Source organism: Arabidopsis lyrata, assembly GCF_000004255.2.
Source record: "Arabidopsis lyrata subsp. lyrata unplaced genomic scaffold ARALYscaffold_4, whole genome shotgun sequence".
Classification (NCBI taxonomy): domain Eukaryota; kingdom Viridiplantae; phylum Streptophyta; class Magnoliopsida; order Brassicales; family Brassicaceae; genus Arabidopsis; species Arabidopsis lyrata.
This window is the reverse complement of record NW_003302552.1, coordinates 14,728,512-14,742,437: the sequence shown is the minus strand read 5'-3', so window position 1 is coordinate 14,742,437 and position 13,926 is coordinate 14,728,512. Positions and strand designations below refer to the sequence as shown.

Genomic DNA, 13,926 nt, shown 5'->3' with positions numbered 1-13,926 from the left:
TTCAGAAGGAATAGAAACCCAGGGAAGATGACTCATCATGATTGTGAGGAGCATCAGAAGATGATTGCACTGGAGGCAAATGTTCATCATGATTTGGTGCAGGAAGAGAAAAATGAGGAAAGAAAGTTTTGACAGCATCCGTGATATTGGATGAAGCAAAAGGAAAAATTTCCTCATGAAATATAACATGTCTAGAAACAGAAACTGAGTATGTCTCAATGTCTAAAAGCTTATAACCCTTAAACCATGAAGGATAACCTAAAAAGATGCAGGCTCTAGCTCTAGGCTCAAATTTTGTTCTGTTTTTAGGAGAGGTAGAGCTATAACAAAGACATCCAAAGGCTTTAAGAGAACTATAATCAGGTTTGTCATTGGTTAACCTTTCATAAGGAGTTTTATTGTCTAAGACAGGGGATGGTAACCTATTGATTAGAAAAGCAGCAGTTAAGACACAATCTCCCCAAAACTGTAAAGGTATACCCGATTGAAACATAAGGGCCCTAGCTACATTCAACAAATGCTGATGCTTTCTCTCTACAATAGCGTTTTGTTCCGGAGTTTCAGGACAAGAATGAAAACTTTTAATACCTTTTTCCATGTATAAAGAAGCAAATTTCAATTCATTGGCATTATCTGATCTAACAGAACAAACTTTACTATTATATTGAGTTTGAACAAGTTGAATAAAACCAGGAAATACATGCAAGACATCAGATTTCTGTTTCAACATATAAATCCAAGTCGCTCTACTAAAATCATCCACAATAGTCAAGAAATATCTAAAGCCATCAACAGTAGGTACAGAGAAAGGACCCCATGTGTCAATATGAATTAATTCAAATGGTTTACTTCTCATATTGTGTGACAATTGAAAGGGTAAGTGCCTCTGTTTAGCTAAATGACATATGTGACAATGATGAGATGATTTATTTATCTTTTGTTTTGACAACAATAAAACTTCAGAAAGAGACTCAATTTTATTCAAAGAAGGATGCCCTAATCTCTTATGCCACATTTCAGAATCAACATGAATACTAGCACAAGCAGGCGTACCTTGTAAAGTAGAAGAAGAAACATTAACAAGAGACTTATCAAGATTCAGCACATACAAATTTGCAACTTGACTACCTTGCCCAATCATTAACTCCTGAGTAAGTGCCTGAATAGAACAAGCATCAGAAGTAAAACTGACTTTAGATCTCAAAGTTTTAGTCACAACACTCACACTTAACAAGTTAAACTTGAACTCAGGGATATATAACACATTATGTAAAGACAAAGCATCAGTAAGTTGAATAAAACCAGTGCCCTCTATTTTCACGGTTTGACCATTTGGTAATCTGACATAGGTTCTTTCTAAAGCTTTGTACTCTACATAGATTTCCCTTTCATGTGTAACATGATGACTAGCCCCAGAGTCTATTACCCAAGCCCTATGAGACAACTCAGTTTCATGAGGTAAGGTAGATGTCAACATGTCATAGTAAGTAAAATCATAGAGAGAAAGGAAAGTACCAGTCATCTGGGAGATGGTTGGTACAGAATTAGAAGTCGAAGCTATAGCCTTATCAGGGGATGGAGAGATGGTATTAGACTGGAGCTGGGAGCTAAGATAAGAGATCATCTGTTGGAGTTGGTCTTTAGACATGTCTGCATTCTGCTCTGCAGGAACATTCTCTTTCTGAGTGACCATTACTTCTGAACTGGTCATGTTTGCACTGCCCACATAATTGTTCTTCTTAGCTCGTGGATGACCAGGGGGATAGCCATGTACCTTATAGCACTTATCCACAGTGTGACCAATGCGAGAACAATGAGAACATTTAGGCTTCTGAGTGTTTCCATGTGCCATCAGAATAGGAATTTGTTCAGTGAGAATAGCCTGAGCTTGAAATGCAGAAGGAGTAGAAACTGGTCTAGTATAACCAACAATTCTCTGACTCTCATCCTGATCCAGAATGTTGTAGATCTCATTCAATCCAGGTCTTGGCTTCATATTAAGTATCTGACCACGAATATTATTGAAACTATCATTCAATCCCATCAAGAAATTGAATAACACGGCTAGTCTCTGCTTCCTCAAGAAGTTCCTTAACCTGATCACAATCACATTTCTTCACAGTTCTTGATCTTGTGTTGGAAAGTTGTTCCCACAACGTCTTCTTCTTTGTGAAGTATGCTGATAAATCCAGATCACCTTGCTTGAGTGTCATAACTGCCTGTTCAAGTTGATATTTCCGTGGTAGATTATTAACTTTGAACCTAGTGAATAGATCATTCCACATCTCCATAGCATCTTGATAATAAAGTATACTATCATAAATCTCCTTGTTCACGACATTTAGTATCCATGATTTCACCATACTATTGCATCTACTCCAGATTCGGAAACAAGCATCAGTTTCAGAAGGCCTTAGCAAAGATCCATCAACTAGTCCTAGCTTATTCTTCGCATCAAGACTAATTTTCATCGCAATCGACCAACTGTTGTAATTAGTTCCATCTAGGATATGAGATACAATCGTTAAACCTGGATGATCTGAAGAATGGAGGAAAAACGGATTATCGATCGTGTTGAAATTCATCGATCCATGTCCCTCAGAAGCTTCAAATCTTGAATTCAGCTGCTGTTTCATCATCGCATCTTTAGGATCTTCAACGATCATCGATTCGCGATTAGATTTAGCAACGGAACCACCATCTTCAGGTGTAACACTTTGATTTCTCTGTTTTCCTCCTTTCTTCACCATTTTCGTCGAAATCGATAGTGCGGAAGAACGAGTGATGATGATTAAGACGAAGAAACGAAGAGATTGTAGAAGAATCAGAAGAAATTAGGTCGAAATCAACAGAAAAACGCGGAAAAATAGCTCTGATACCATGATAGAGAACGAGAACGAAGAGATTGTGAAATGATTTTCTATATTTCCCGAAACAGAAAAGGTTGTTACAATCGTGTATATATACACTCTACACTAAACCAAAGACTAAACCGTATACATGTATATTAACTTAACCAGTACATTAAACCGGAATCATATATACATCTAAGATTGGTTTGGACAGAATGACATGAGTCATCTTTGGTGTTCAGGTTTGGTTTGGTTTGGCAGTTGAATGAGTTTCATCTTTGGTTATGGTTTGGTTTGGACAGAATCACATTAGTTTCATCTTTGCTTTTCATGTTTGGTTTGGTCATCTTATCTTACATGCGGATCATCTCTGTTCTCCACTTAGCAATAGGTCTCTCTGTTCTTTCTACTTTCTTTAATACTTGTAAGAATGCTTATATGAATTTCGTTGTATGAATGCTTGGAAGGCATTGTTTTACAAATATTTGAATTTTTTTTCTTAAGAACCAATGGGTCCTTAACCATTGGAGGACACTTTACTTAAGATCCTCTCTTTCTATTCTTAACTTCGAAAAACCAAAATTTTAATTTTAAATAATGTTAAGATCCAAGGTTAAGAACCAATTGGTTCTTAACATCTCCTAATTCGAACGGTAGATTGGTAGGTATAATTATACAACCTCAGTAGATGGTTTTGCTCTCAATGGAATCGGAAGTGGTATATGTTAGAAGTTAGAACTATTATACATACAACTTAGATTTTACTTTTCACTGCCACAAATGAGGGAAACTTAACACATTATCATTTTCTATATTGTTCACAAGGATTAGACTCGAATTCAAGATGGCTACAACAAGAGCTTATCTTACAGAAATGAATATCTAAGAAATTGCTAGACTAGTTATTGGTAACTAGTTTAAGAACTCTCTCATCAACATTCTTGGTATCTACTAAAGAGAAGTTGGCCCCTCTTAACATTACCAATATATCAACCTTATGATCTTAAACCAGTTTCAGTTTCCTTAACCTAAGGTTTACGATGTGCAATCTGAAAACATCTACGGAGGTTATACAGTTGACAAAGAACATGAAACTGTGTTTACACAAATCCATCCACGACCACGAGAATACGAATTATTCATTACATTACCAAAAGTTTTGAATAGAGAGACAATTTTGTTTGCTCTCAGTTCGCTCGTTCGCGTAACACTTCAAGATCAACCTCAGTAGGATCAGTAGCTTGAATCTCATAGTGAATCCCTTGAAGCTCCCTCCTAAACTGGTCTTTAGAAGTCGAGTAAAGCACCTTTGCCCGAATTCGAGAAGTCGAAGGAGACCTACAACAAATAAGTCCCGTTCAAAATGTTATTTTCAACTCATCAAAAAGCTTAAAACTTTCTTATAGGAAAAGATCAAATAAGAGGGTAATCAAACTAACCAAGCAAAGAAGAAGATTTTGCTCTTTTGACAATTCTCAGAAGTAACGAAATCGAAGTCATAAACAGCGTATCTGCAGTCATTTTCGGGTAGAGAAGCTAAGAAATCATCGTAGCTCTCAGCAGGGTTTCCAGTTTTCTCAACCACAACTTGTTTTTTGGATTCATCGATCTTGAAGACCACATAGCGATGAGTTTTTTTCCTTTGAAGCTCAAGAAATGTGGTTTTGCTCTGATCTGCAACACCCATTCCAGATGTTGCATTTGGCTACACATATATAAAACAATAAACCAAGAACATATCAAAAACATACCAAAAGATTCGATTTTTAAGCAAATTCAGTGTTGATTTGGTTCTTCAATCATCGAATTGACTTCGTAGTGATCTTAAACCCCCCAAAAAAAGAGAGAAAATTGGAGATGGGCTAGGGTTTTTTAAACTTCGAATTCATCAAAATCAAAATTTTAACATTTCTTAGAAGCGAAATTGAAGATTGCACGCGACAAGAGTACATCAATTTTAAGCAAGAAGAGAAAAGGGGTTTTGTAATTACCCTGCTAAGTCCTCTGAAAGACATGGATTTGAACTCTCTGCTTTCTTCAGACCAGAGAATCGGGTTAGAGAGACGAAGACGTGAAAATAAAATCGGAAGCGTCGCTTTGTTCTTCGTGCACACTTTTGCTTACTAATTAGTAATTAGTTTATGAATTTTATTTTTTTGGCTTAATGCGGAAGAAAATAAGTTGGTCGGTGCCTCGGTGGCGTTAGATCAACGCGAGAAGAAAAGTCGTGTTTGTTGACCCATAACTGGTCGCCGCGTTTCTATCAATATTGGGCCTTTTTTAGCCCATTATTGTACATCAACACAAATCCTTTGGGCCGCAGAAATAGAAAGGGAATGAAGAAACGACGTCGTTGTTAATATCATCTCTTTGATTGTGTTTTTGACGGCTCTAGGCGATTACTGTTGCGGCGGTTCACTCGAACTCCGGCGACTCCAACGTTAGAAACCTGACTGAGCCGTCGTCTCTCAGATATGCAGTTTCTGGTAAGGTTTCACACTTCCTTTTTTAAATTTTATTCTCATTTGAAATTATCCAAATTAAAGTGAATGATTTGGTAACTTGGGGAACGAACTAAACAGGAGAAGGTGAAGTTGATAAAGAAGGAAGAGCCACTAATGGTGAAGAATCCTGAAGACTTTCCGGTTTACTGGTTCGAAACCTCCGATTCTGTCTCTCACCGTTATCAGTTCCAATCCGACGGCCACCTCTCTGTAAATCTCTCTCTCTCTCTCTCTCTCTCTCTCTCTCTCTCTCTTGTGCCATTTTGATGTTTCTCTCAGTTTGAAGAATCATTATGTGAATTATCATGTTTTAGATGAAAGTTGTTGATGATGCAAGACCTGTTCCTCAGAAGATGGTTGAATCCTTCCTTAACAAGTTCTTCCCTTCTGGTTATCCATACAGGTGAACTCAAAGTTTGAGACTTTTGCTTTAGAGAATCTCTAGCATGTGTTTAAAGTTTCTTTCTTTACTTCTTCTCAACAGTGTAAACGAAGGATATCTTAGGTACACACAATTTCGAGCACTTCAGCATTTCTCCAGTGCAGCATTATCCGTGTTATCGACGCAGGTCTTCTTCATGATTCAGCTCTTGCAATGTAGTTCTAAATCTTATTCTGTTTTGGTTTTGTTTGTTCAGCTTTGATTTTTGGCTTGGCAAAATTGCATTTGTTTACTTGAGCTGTTGTACTGGAGGTTTAACATGGAGATATAACTTTTTGTATTATTTCTTTGCAGTCACTGCTGTTTGCTGCAGGCTTGCGGCCTACACCGGCTCAAGCAACTGTTGTTAGCTGGGTATGTTAAACCACTTCAGTTTGTTTGTTCGTTTGCTTGTTCAGGGCCTACTCGTAAATGAAATTTTTTTTACTCTATTGGTTTTATAGATACTGAAGGATGGGATGCAGCATGTGGGAAAGCTGATTTGTAGCAATTTGGGTGCAAGAATGGATTCTGAGCCTAAACGGTGGAGAATTCTGGGTATGCACCATTTTTTAGCTACATGTTTCTGCTGATGTTTTCACAGCATCAACCGTGAAACGTATTTGTTCATTTTTTTCAGCTGACGTGCTCTACGATCTTGGTACTGGTCTGGAACTTGTTTCTCCATTATGCCCGCATCTGTTTCTTGAAATGGCTGGTCTTGGGAATTTCGCTAAGGTAATATATATGTTACTTAGAACATCCGTGTCTGCTTTCCTCAGCAGCTTCAATAGGAGACTTATGAGATACATTAGCTTTCTAAAGACCATCTTTTTATACATCAATCAGCTTCACTGGGTTGCTGTGTTTCATATTTTTCTGGCATTGTTTGATTCAAATAGGGAATGGCTACGGTTGCAGCAAGGGCAACAAGATTACCAATTTATTCATCTTTCGCCAAAGAAGGAAATCTTAGTGACATTTTTGCAAAAGGAGAAGCTATCTCTACTCTTTTTAATGTTGCGGGGATAGGTGCTGGGATTCAACTTGCGTCAACAATATGTTCATCAATGGAGGGAAAGGTATTGTCATTCTGCTAGATCGTTACTCTCTGTTCCAGAATGCAGTTTCTGTTAGTTTGGATCGCAACTCGGTCATCTTAGAAAAGGCTGATATCTGCAGTTGGTGGTTGGGTCGATTCTTTCGGTTGTACATGTGTATAGCGTTGTAGAACAAATGCGAGGAGTACCTATCAACACACTGAATCCACAGAGAACCGCTTTGATCGTGGCTAATTATCTCAAGGTAGTTAGCATCATCTTTAGTTCAATTTTTCTGTAAACTATCTTGTTGATTTCTTTTATTACATAAGAGGTATCGTTGGATCTATTTCAGACTGGTAAAGTCCCAAGCCCTGCTGATTTAAGATTCCAAGAAGACCTAATGTTCCCCGCAGAGACTAATCCAAGACGCAGGAAACGTAAAAGTGGGAAGGGCTCTCCATAAAGCTGTGAAGCCTTCTGAGGTGCAGAGACTAAAACAAGTGTCTGTAGAAGAGAAGTTTCTATTGAGTCATGGAAAGTCATGGACCGATGTGGTCTTAGAGCACGATGCAACTGGTGAAGACGCATTGCGAGGGTGGTTAGTTGCAGCATATGCCAAGTCAATGACAAAGATATACAATGACCCTGATGACATTATATTGCAAGACGCGTATGACAAAATGAACGATGTCTTCAATCCATTTCTATCTCAAGTGCAGGCTAAAGGATGGTATACTGATAGATTTCTCGATGGCACGGGAACAAGATTCGCTTGGTAGCTCCGGAGTTTCGAGTAATTCTTTTGCTATTGTAATTTTTATTGTTTCAAGTGTAAACACGAATTTGTAGGCTTAAGAAGTCTTTGTCCAGATCATGAATCCACAATCCAGTTTTTGAAGACTTTAGATGGATAGATTAGAGTGAGATTATTAGGTGAAACAAAAGTTTGAAGGTACGGTTCTTGTCCTCGTTTGTACTTTTGTTTTGCCATTGTAAGTCCCTATATATCAATCAAAGTGGAATCTGATTAATGCTTTTCCATGGTCAAATTTTGTGTACCGGCTCTATTTTTCTTTAGACCTGGACTCTTTTAGTCTTCATTTTGGGATTCTTTTATAAGTGAAAGTGAAAATGTCCCAAAGTATGTCACTTTTAATGCCCGTTATCACATATAATATTTGATAAATGCAATTATCAAGACTTTTTGTTGGGATATTTAACTAGTTGAACCAATGTTACTGCCTACTGGACATATAACTAGTAAGATTCTTATAATAAAAGCATGAGAGGAAGGATTTCGTTTGTTGGCTTAGTTGTGTTTCAGGTTGGTTACTATGGTTAGGACCAAACTAAAAAATTTGGACTTCTGTACTTCTGTACTTCTGTAGTCTTTGTGGTGTGTGCTATTTCGTTTTTGTATGATTATTCGGGGTCAACGTCAACCCGTCATAATGGAAAATGCACGATGTTAACAAAAATAAACGAACTAGAGAAAATAAAAAGTCATTAATATACTAAAATTAACTTTTTTTAACTTTTCATGATTATTTAGCAATTTGTTTAGTGAAATTGTTTACCATGTTATTATTATGATCATTTCAATATTTATTTGAGATATTTTATTATAGATATAGTTAGTTGGATCTGATTGAAGAAGATAAGTAACACCTTTTAAAAATATTAACTAGTGAAATTTTAAGGCTTTTTCTTCTTTTTGACATGCATGTATATATATAACCAATAATGCAACTCAGCCGACCCCTGGAAAATTACAAAAAGAAGCGACAAAGTTAGTATTTAATTGGACCCACAAATATCTAGATTTCGTTAGGTCACGATCCATTTGAATTTATCAATTATCAAACAACACTTGCATTGAAAACATGGGAACTCCACAATTGCGAGAAGATAACCCGCATTGTATATTTTGTATTAGAAAATAAAACCCGAAAAAGAAAACGGAAAGAGAAAAAAAAATGTGAAAAGGGGCAAGATCTTAGTAATGATGGAATTAGATATCGATGATCATTGTTTTGTTTGAGTCTATTCTTTTTTTTTATCTTGGTCTAAATGCGTTTAATTTGAAACAGCATACAAAAGTTCCTTTTGACATAGACAAACGAATAGTTTACCATTAGTATATAAAAGTTGTAATGGTGAGTGAGGGTGTGCAATTGAAAGAACCATATCACTAATCATCAATTGACGACAATTTCATACATTTTATGATCTCATGGTTATGATTATCTTACGTAATGACTAATGAGTAATGACATACCGTAAGAAAGATATTTCTGTTTTTTTTTTTTTTTTTGCGGTACGATATTAATTTGAGTGTTTCAAAGGAACATCTGGTAGAATATTTTATTTTACGCGCGAACTCACCGGTAATTTTATAGATTCAATTTAATTCCTATTTACAAAGTAAAATTATGGATACTTTTTGGAAATATAAGGTTTCATATGACCTAGATGTAGTCATATTTAACATATATAAAAAAAAGAAAGAGGGAAACAATGAACAAAAAGTGGAGTCACCAAATCATAGTAAATCTTTTCTTTTTTTTGTTCTTAACAATATGATTTCATTAGAAAAGAGGAACCCCTTTACGTACGTACCTAATTCGATGCCTATGATTTCCCTCCATCTTGACACCACAATTGTTTTGGCTCTACATACCTATTTTTTATATATCATAAATGTATTATACATAATTAGAAAGAAAAACAGTGTTTAATATATGCGCACAGAAAAACTATGAAACTTTTTATGTTTCTTATTGACTTATATGTCACCCAACAAGCTTGATTGAGATTAAAAGTTTGATTATTTTTGGGCCATGATCTGATTGGAATGGAGCACTATGAGCCTCTTTCTTTGACATTTTTATGCATATATAATTTGAACCTTTCCTTCCTCCCATAATTTCTTATTATTGTTAATTTTCTTTCCTAATTTCTTATTATTCATATATAGCCTTTTTTGCTTAATATTTTTTCATATAACTCAGGTAATCCGAGGCTCCAAGCCAGAGTCCAGCTAAAATACGTAGCACTGAGGATCTCTTCCCGAAATAGAAAGTTTTGGACCCTATCTGGTTATAAATAAAGAGTAAGATCGATTTTTCGCCGAGTCAAATGAAACCATGACTAACCCTTAAGAATCTTACCACTGATGGATTTCCAAAGAATGGCACGGCGTTATAGACAATCTTTACCACGACAGGACCTCCAGTGGTTATCGTCCTCATCAAAACAGATTAAATACATTAGAAAGAAGTTAAAAGGAAAAAGGTTAAAAACTTTGGACTGTGGGGATCAAAAGTATGAGAAAATTTCAACTTGGAGTTGTCCCACGGTTGCATTGTGATTATATATAATAATAATATGTGTATAAATATAATAACACACTAAACGTCTACATCGCATACTTCCTTCAAGCATTTGGCTTCTTTAGCTCTCATAAAACTCCCATACCCATTCAACACTTGTCCTTCTAATCATTTTACTCAATTCAAGACCAAAGGTTTTTTTTCTTTCTTATTAGTGTTATTTTCTTGAGAGGGCAACGGAAACAGAAGAAAGAGAATGGGAAGAGCACCATGTTGCGAGAAAATGGGGATGAAGAGAGGACCATGGACTCCTGAAGAAGATCAAATCTTGATCAATTATATTCATCTTTATGGTCATTCTAATTGGCGAGCTCTCCCGAAACACGCAGGTGATTTTCCTTCTACATTTTGTTTTGCATATTGATTTTCTATTTATAATTCTTTTAATATGTAAACAATTTTGTTTACGTTTTTGTGGATTTTGTTTAGGTTTACTTCGATGTGGGAAAAGTTGCAGACTTCGTTGGATCAATTATCTGAGGCCAGACATTAAACGTGGCAATTTCACTCCTCAAGAAGAACAAACTATCATCAATTTGCATGAAAGCTTAGGCAACAGGTTTGTCTTTTTTTTTTCTAAAGAAAATTAATCATCAGTCTGTTCCACAATTTCCTTAATGGTGATTAAGAAATCAAACTGTTTTTGGGTCGACGGTTTTTGTAATATGAACTTCCTTTTTCTTTTTTCCACTTTGCAAGATTTGTCAGATGAATTACTCTGCGTATTACCTAGTCTAAGTTAATAAATGATTTTTTTTGTAACAATTTGCAAAATATTTTAACACCGTGGGGGTGGTAAGGATCCTTAGACCATCATTAATGGTAGTCTCTTAGAAAGATCTTAGAAAAAAATCTTAGCTTAAAATAGATAAAAATAAAGCAAATATCTTAAAATTATTAAGAATGTCTCTTAGCTAAGAGACATTTGGTGGGTTAAAAAGTGCTTCTTAGCTAAGTGTCCATCATCTAATGTTAAGAGCTAATATTAAGAGACTACCAATAATGTTGCTCTTATAATCTCCGGAGATTCTATCCGTGATTTCCTATGTCTCAAACCAAACCAAAGACTTCATTAAAAAAAATTTCATAGAATTTTAAATATACAAAACAGAAACAAGATCTTCAATATTACTATTTAAAAGGATATGCACTTTGATCAATGCAAAACATATGGCATGTATAAGCTTTTGTTTTGTAGTTTTCTTCTATCCCCATGTTTTCTGCTGTAACTAAAAAGCAATATAAAGTAATACAGTAAATTGTTGAAATCCATAAGATATCATTATACGTGTGAGACACTTTTTAAAAAAGTGTTTTGTTTTCTTTGTTTCTTAATAATTTAGATGGTCTGCGATTGCTGCAAAGTTGCCGGGACGAACCGACAATGAAATAAAAAATGTTTGGCACACTCATTTGAAGAAAAGAATCAGCAAAAATATTCAAAACAATGGCGGAGACACCAAAGACATTAACGGAATTAACGAGACCGCACACGTAGACAAAGAATCGGTGATTGTCGACACAGCCTCTCTACAACAATTTTCTAGTAGTATTACGACATTTGATATTTCAAATGATAGCAAGGACGATGTTATGTCGTACGAGGATATTTCTGCCTTGATAGATGATAGTTTTTGGTCGGACGTCGTATCAGTAGATAACTTCAACAGCAATGAGAAGAAAATAGAGGATTGGGAAGGGTTGATCGATAAGAAGGGTAAGAAATGTAGCTATAATAATTCGAAGTTGTATAATGATGACATGGAGTTTTGGTTTGAAGTTTTCACTAGTAATCGTAGAATTGAGGAATTTTCCGACATACCCGAGTTTTAATTTTGATTTTGTCGTTAAGACTTTGAAAGTCTTTTTGTAATCCAAATGAATAAATTTAAGAGTCTTTTTTTTTTCTTCCTCTCTGTCTATGTTTGTAGACTTTTGAGTTTGCATGTAAATATGAATATCTTACATGCATTTTGATAATAACATCGTTTAAGATAACCAGATCAAGACATGTAACAATGGGTTGTTCTAGACTTCTGGTACCAATACCATGTTACACCCAGATTCAAAGATGTATATATTATATGAAAGAAAATCTTTCTTTTATTTTTGTCTGTTTTTTGATAAACTGTAGGAGTTCGGAATCTTTGATCCGTAATCTATTTTGGTGTCCGACCAGCCATTGAAAATACCACGTGTAAGGCGTAAATCATCCCTCCCAAGTGGGGTTGAACTAGCTAGTGACCTTGAGCAATCTTTTACGAGAGCCATTTAGGTTAGTTTAGTTTTAACAGAAATGTTAACCGGAGTAAAGAGAAACTATAAATGGGTCTACTTTTAGTAGTACTATTCCTTTGAGAAGATTTAATATTAGTCACATTCAGTTCCTTCCTTCGTCATTTAATTGCCCTACACTTTTATATTTATATGTGATAATATATTTATTAGACAAATTAATAGACAACTAATACATATATGTTTATGTATTAGTTGTCTATCGCAGTTTTGTATGTTTAACTCGTCAGTAGGGAACAACTAGACATTATTTAAATTTTAGAAAATGTGAAGACTTTTTAAACGGATACTAGATGAAAAAATACGTTTTTTTGTAGACCTTAAATTGTATGGATGGTTCCTACGAAAACATCAATAACACCATGCATTCCGGTCGTACTTCATACCATTGGATTTAGAGTATACAACTTAAGAAATGAAAATGATAAAAACGTGAGAAGTTTAAACGATATATTATATAATTAACGATTACGCATACGTAATATCACACCAAGATTGTTCTAAATTTAAATTTCAAGCTCGTCATCACTAAAACATTCTCCTTTTGTTTAATATTTGTGGCTAATAGAGTTCACATTTTAAATCTAGAAAAGTTTTGATTTTGGACGTCATAATCCTATTATGTCTCCAAGTCTTGATTAAACCGAACCGGAATAAAAACCGGTTTACGCAAACCGTAATTAGTTCAGAGGTTTTAGCTATATCCGTCGCCGCTTTTGCCTATCCGATTTCATCATCTTCTTCGTGAGAAGCTTATCGTTCCACAGCAATGGCTTCTTCTGTTCTCAATCTCTTCAAATCATGTAGACCCTTTACTCCAATACGCTTCTCTTCTCTTCCCAAGTCTCAATTCAGAATCCAATTTCCCCTCAGACCCGGAAAAGAAACTCAATCCCGTCGCTGTTTCACGACTCTGTCATCATTAACGGACGGTGGAGCACCAATTTCCGGCGGGAAGGAGCTTTGGTTGCACAACACGATGAGCCGGAAGAAGGAGCTGTTCAAGCCCAAGATCGAAGGTAAAGTTGGAATGTACGTTTGCGGTGTCACGGCTTACGATCTCAGTCACATTGGACACGCACGAGTCTACGTCACTTTCGATGTTCTCTTGAGGTATTGACTTGGTTAAAGAAGCTTTTAGTTTTCTTGGGTTTATGGAAAGTTTTGATTTTTTTGATTTTTTTCTTTTGATTTTGATTGGGAATTAGGCAGGTACCTTAAGCATCTAGGATATGAAGTGTCGTATGTTCGAAATTTCACGGATGTGGATGATAAGGTGAGATAATAATGTCAAAGAAACTGTTTCTTACAATGAAAATCAGAGCTAACTCTGCTTCTTGGTGGTTAGTTTAGAGATTCAGGGCAGTTTCAATGAGAATCTCTTAGGTCTTATACAATTTAAGCTCTGTTTCTCGAGTT

At 35.6% G+C, this 13,926-nt stretch overlaps 4 protein-coding genes across 6 annotated transcripts in view; 3 read left to right on the top strand and 1 right to left on the bottom strand.

Annotated features, from left to right (window-relative positions):
* LOC9317230 (protein root UVB sensitive 2, chloroplastic) overlaps window positions 1-7,855 on the top strand; it is a 10,904-nt gene extending 3,049 nt beyond the window's left edge. Inside the window, 11 exon segments of the mRNA XM_021028517.1 lie at window positions 5,248-5,338; window positions 5,435-5,566; window positions 5,671-5,759; window positions 5,841-5,925; window positions 6,093-6,152; window positions 6,242-6,335; window positions 6,418-6,515; window positions 6,680-6,859; window positions 6,960-7,082; window positions 7,173-7,226; window positions 7,228-7,855. Of these exon segments, the coding sequence (XP_020884176.1) occupies window positions 5,327-5,338; window positions 5,435-5,566; window positions 5,671-5,759; window positions 5,841-5,925; window positions 6,093-6,152; window positions 6,242-6,335; window positions 6,418-6,515; window positions 6,680-6,859; window positions 6,960-7,082; window positions 7,173-7,226; window positions 7,228-7,599 (1,299 nt within the window). The 5' untranslated portion in view covers window positions 5,248-5,326 and the 3' untranslated portion in view covers window positions 7,600-7,855.
* LOC9317231 (actin-depolymerizing factor 6) lies at window positions 3,896-5,037 on the bottom strand. The gene is made up of 3 exons (XM_002879264.2): window positions 4,844-5,037; window positions 4,292-4,557; window positions 3,896-4,190 (listed from the first exon to the last, which is right to left on the bottom strand). Exons 1-3 carry the CDS (start codon window positions 4,865-4,867, stop codon window positions 4,040-4,042), a joined length of 441 nt encoding a protein of 146 aa, XP_002879310.1. The 5' UTR covers window positions 4,868-5,037; the 3' UTR covers window positions 3,896-4,039.
* Window positions 7,856-9,546: 1,691 nt separating the features above from the next.
* On the top strand, window positions 9,547-12,120 carry LOC9317229 (transcription factor MYB14). Its single transcript, XM_002881116.2, has 3 exons — window positions 9,547-10,541; window positions 10,642-10,771; window positions 11,556-12,120. Exons 1-3 carry the CDS (start codon window positions 10,409-10,411, stop codon window positions 12,043-12,045), a joined length of 753 nt encoding a protein of 250 aa, XP_002881162.1. The 5' UTR covers window positions 9,547-10,408; the 3' UTR covers window positions 12,046-12,120.
* Window positions 12,121-13,152: 1,032 nt separating this feature from the next.
* LOC9317228 (cysteine--tRNA ligase, chloroplastic/mitochondrial) overlaps window positions 13,153-13,926 on the top strand; it is a 3,583-nt gene continuing 2,809 nt past the window's right edge. Inside the window, exons 1-2 of one of the 3 annotated variants that reach the window (XM_021029567.1) lie at window positions 13,153-13,620; window positions 13,720-13,783. In XM_021029567.1, the coding sequence (XP_020885226.1) occupies window positions 13,277-13,620; window positions 13,720-13,783 (408 nt within the window). In that variant the 5' untranslated portion in view covers window positions 13,153-13,276. Of the gene's footprint in view, window positions 13,621-13,715; window positions 13,784-13,926 lie in introns of all 3 variants that reach the window. The other 2 variants (XM_021029568.1, XM_021029569.1) reach the window with 2 other exon arrangements.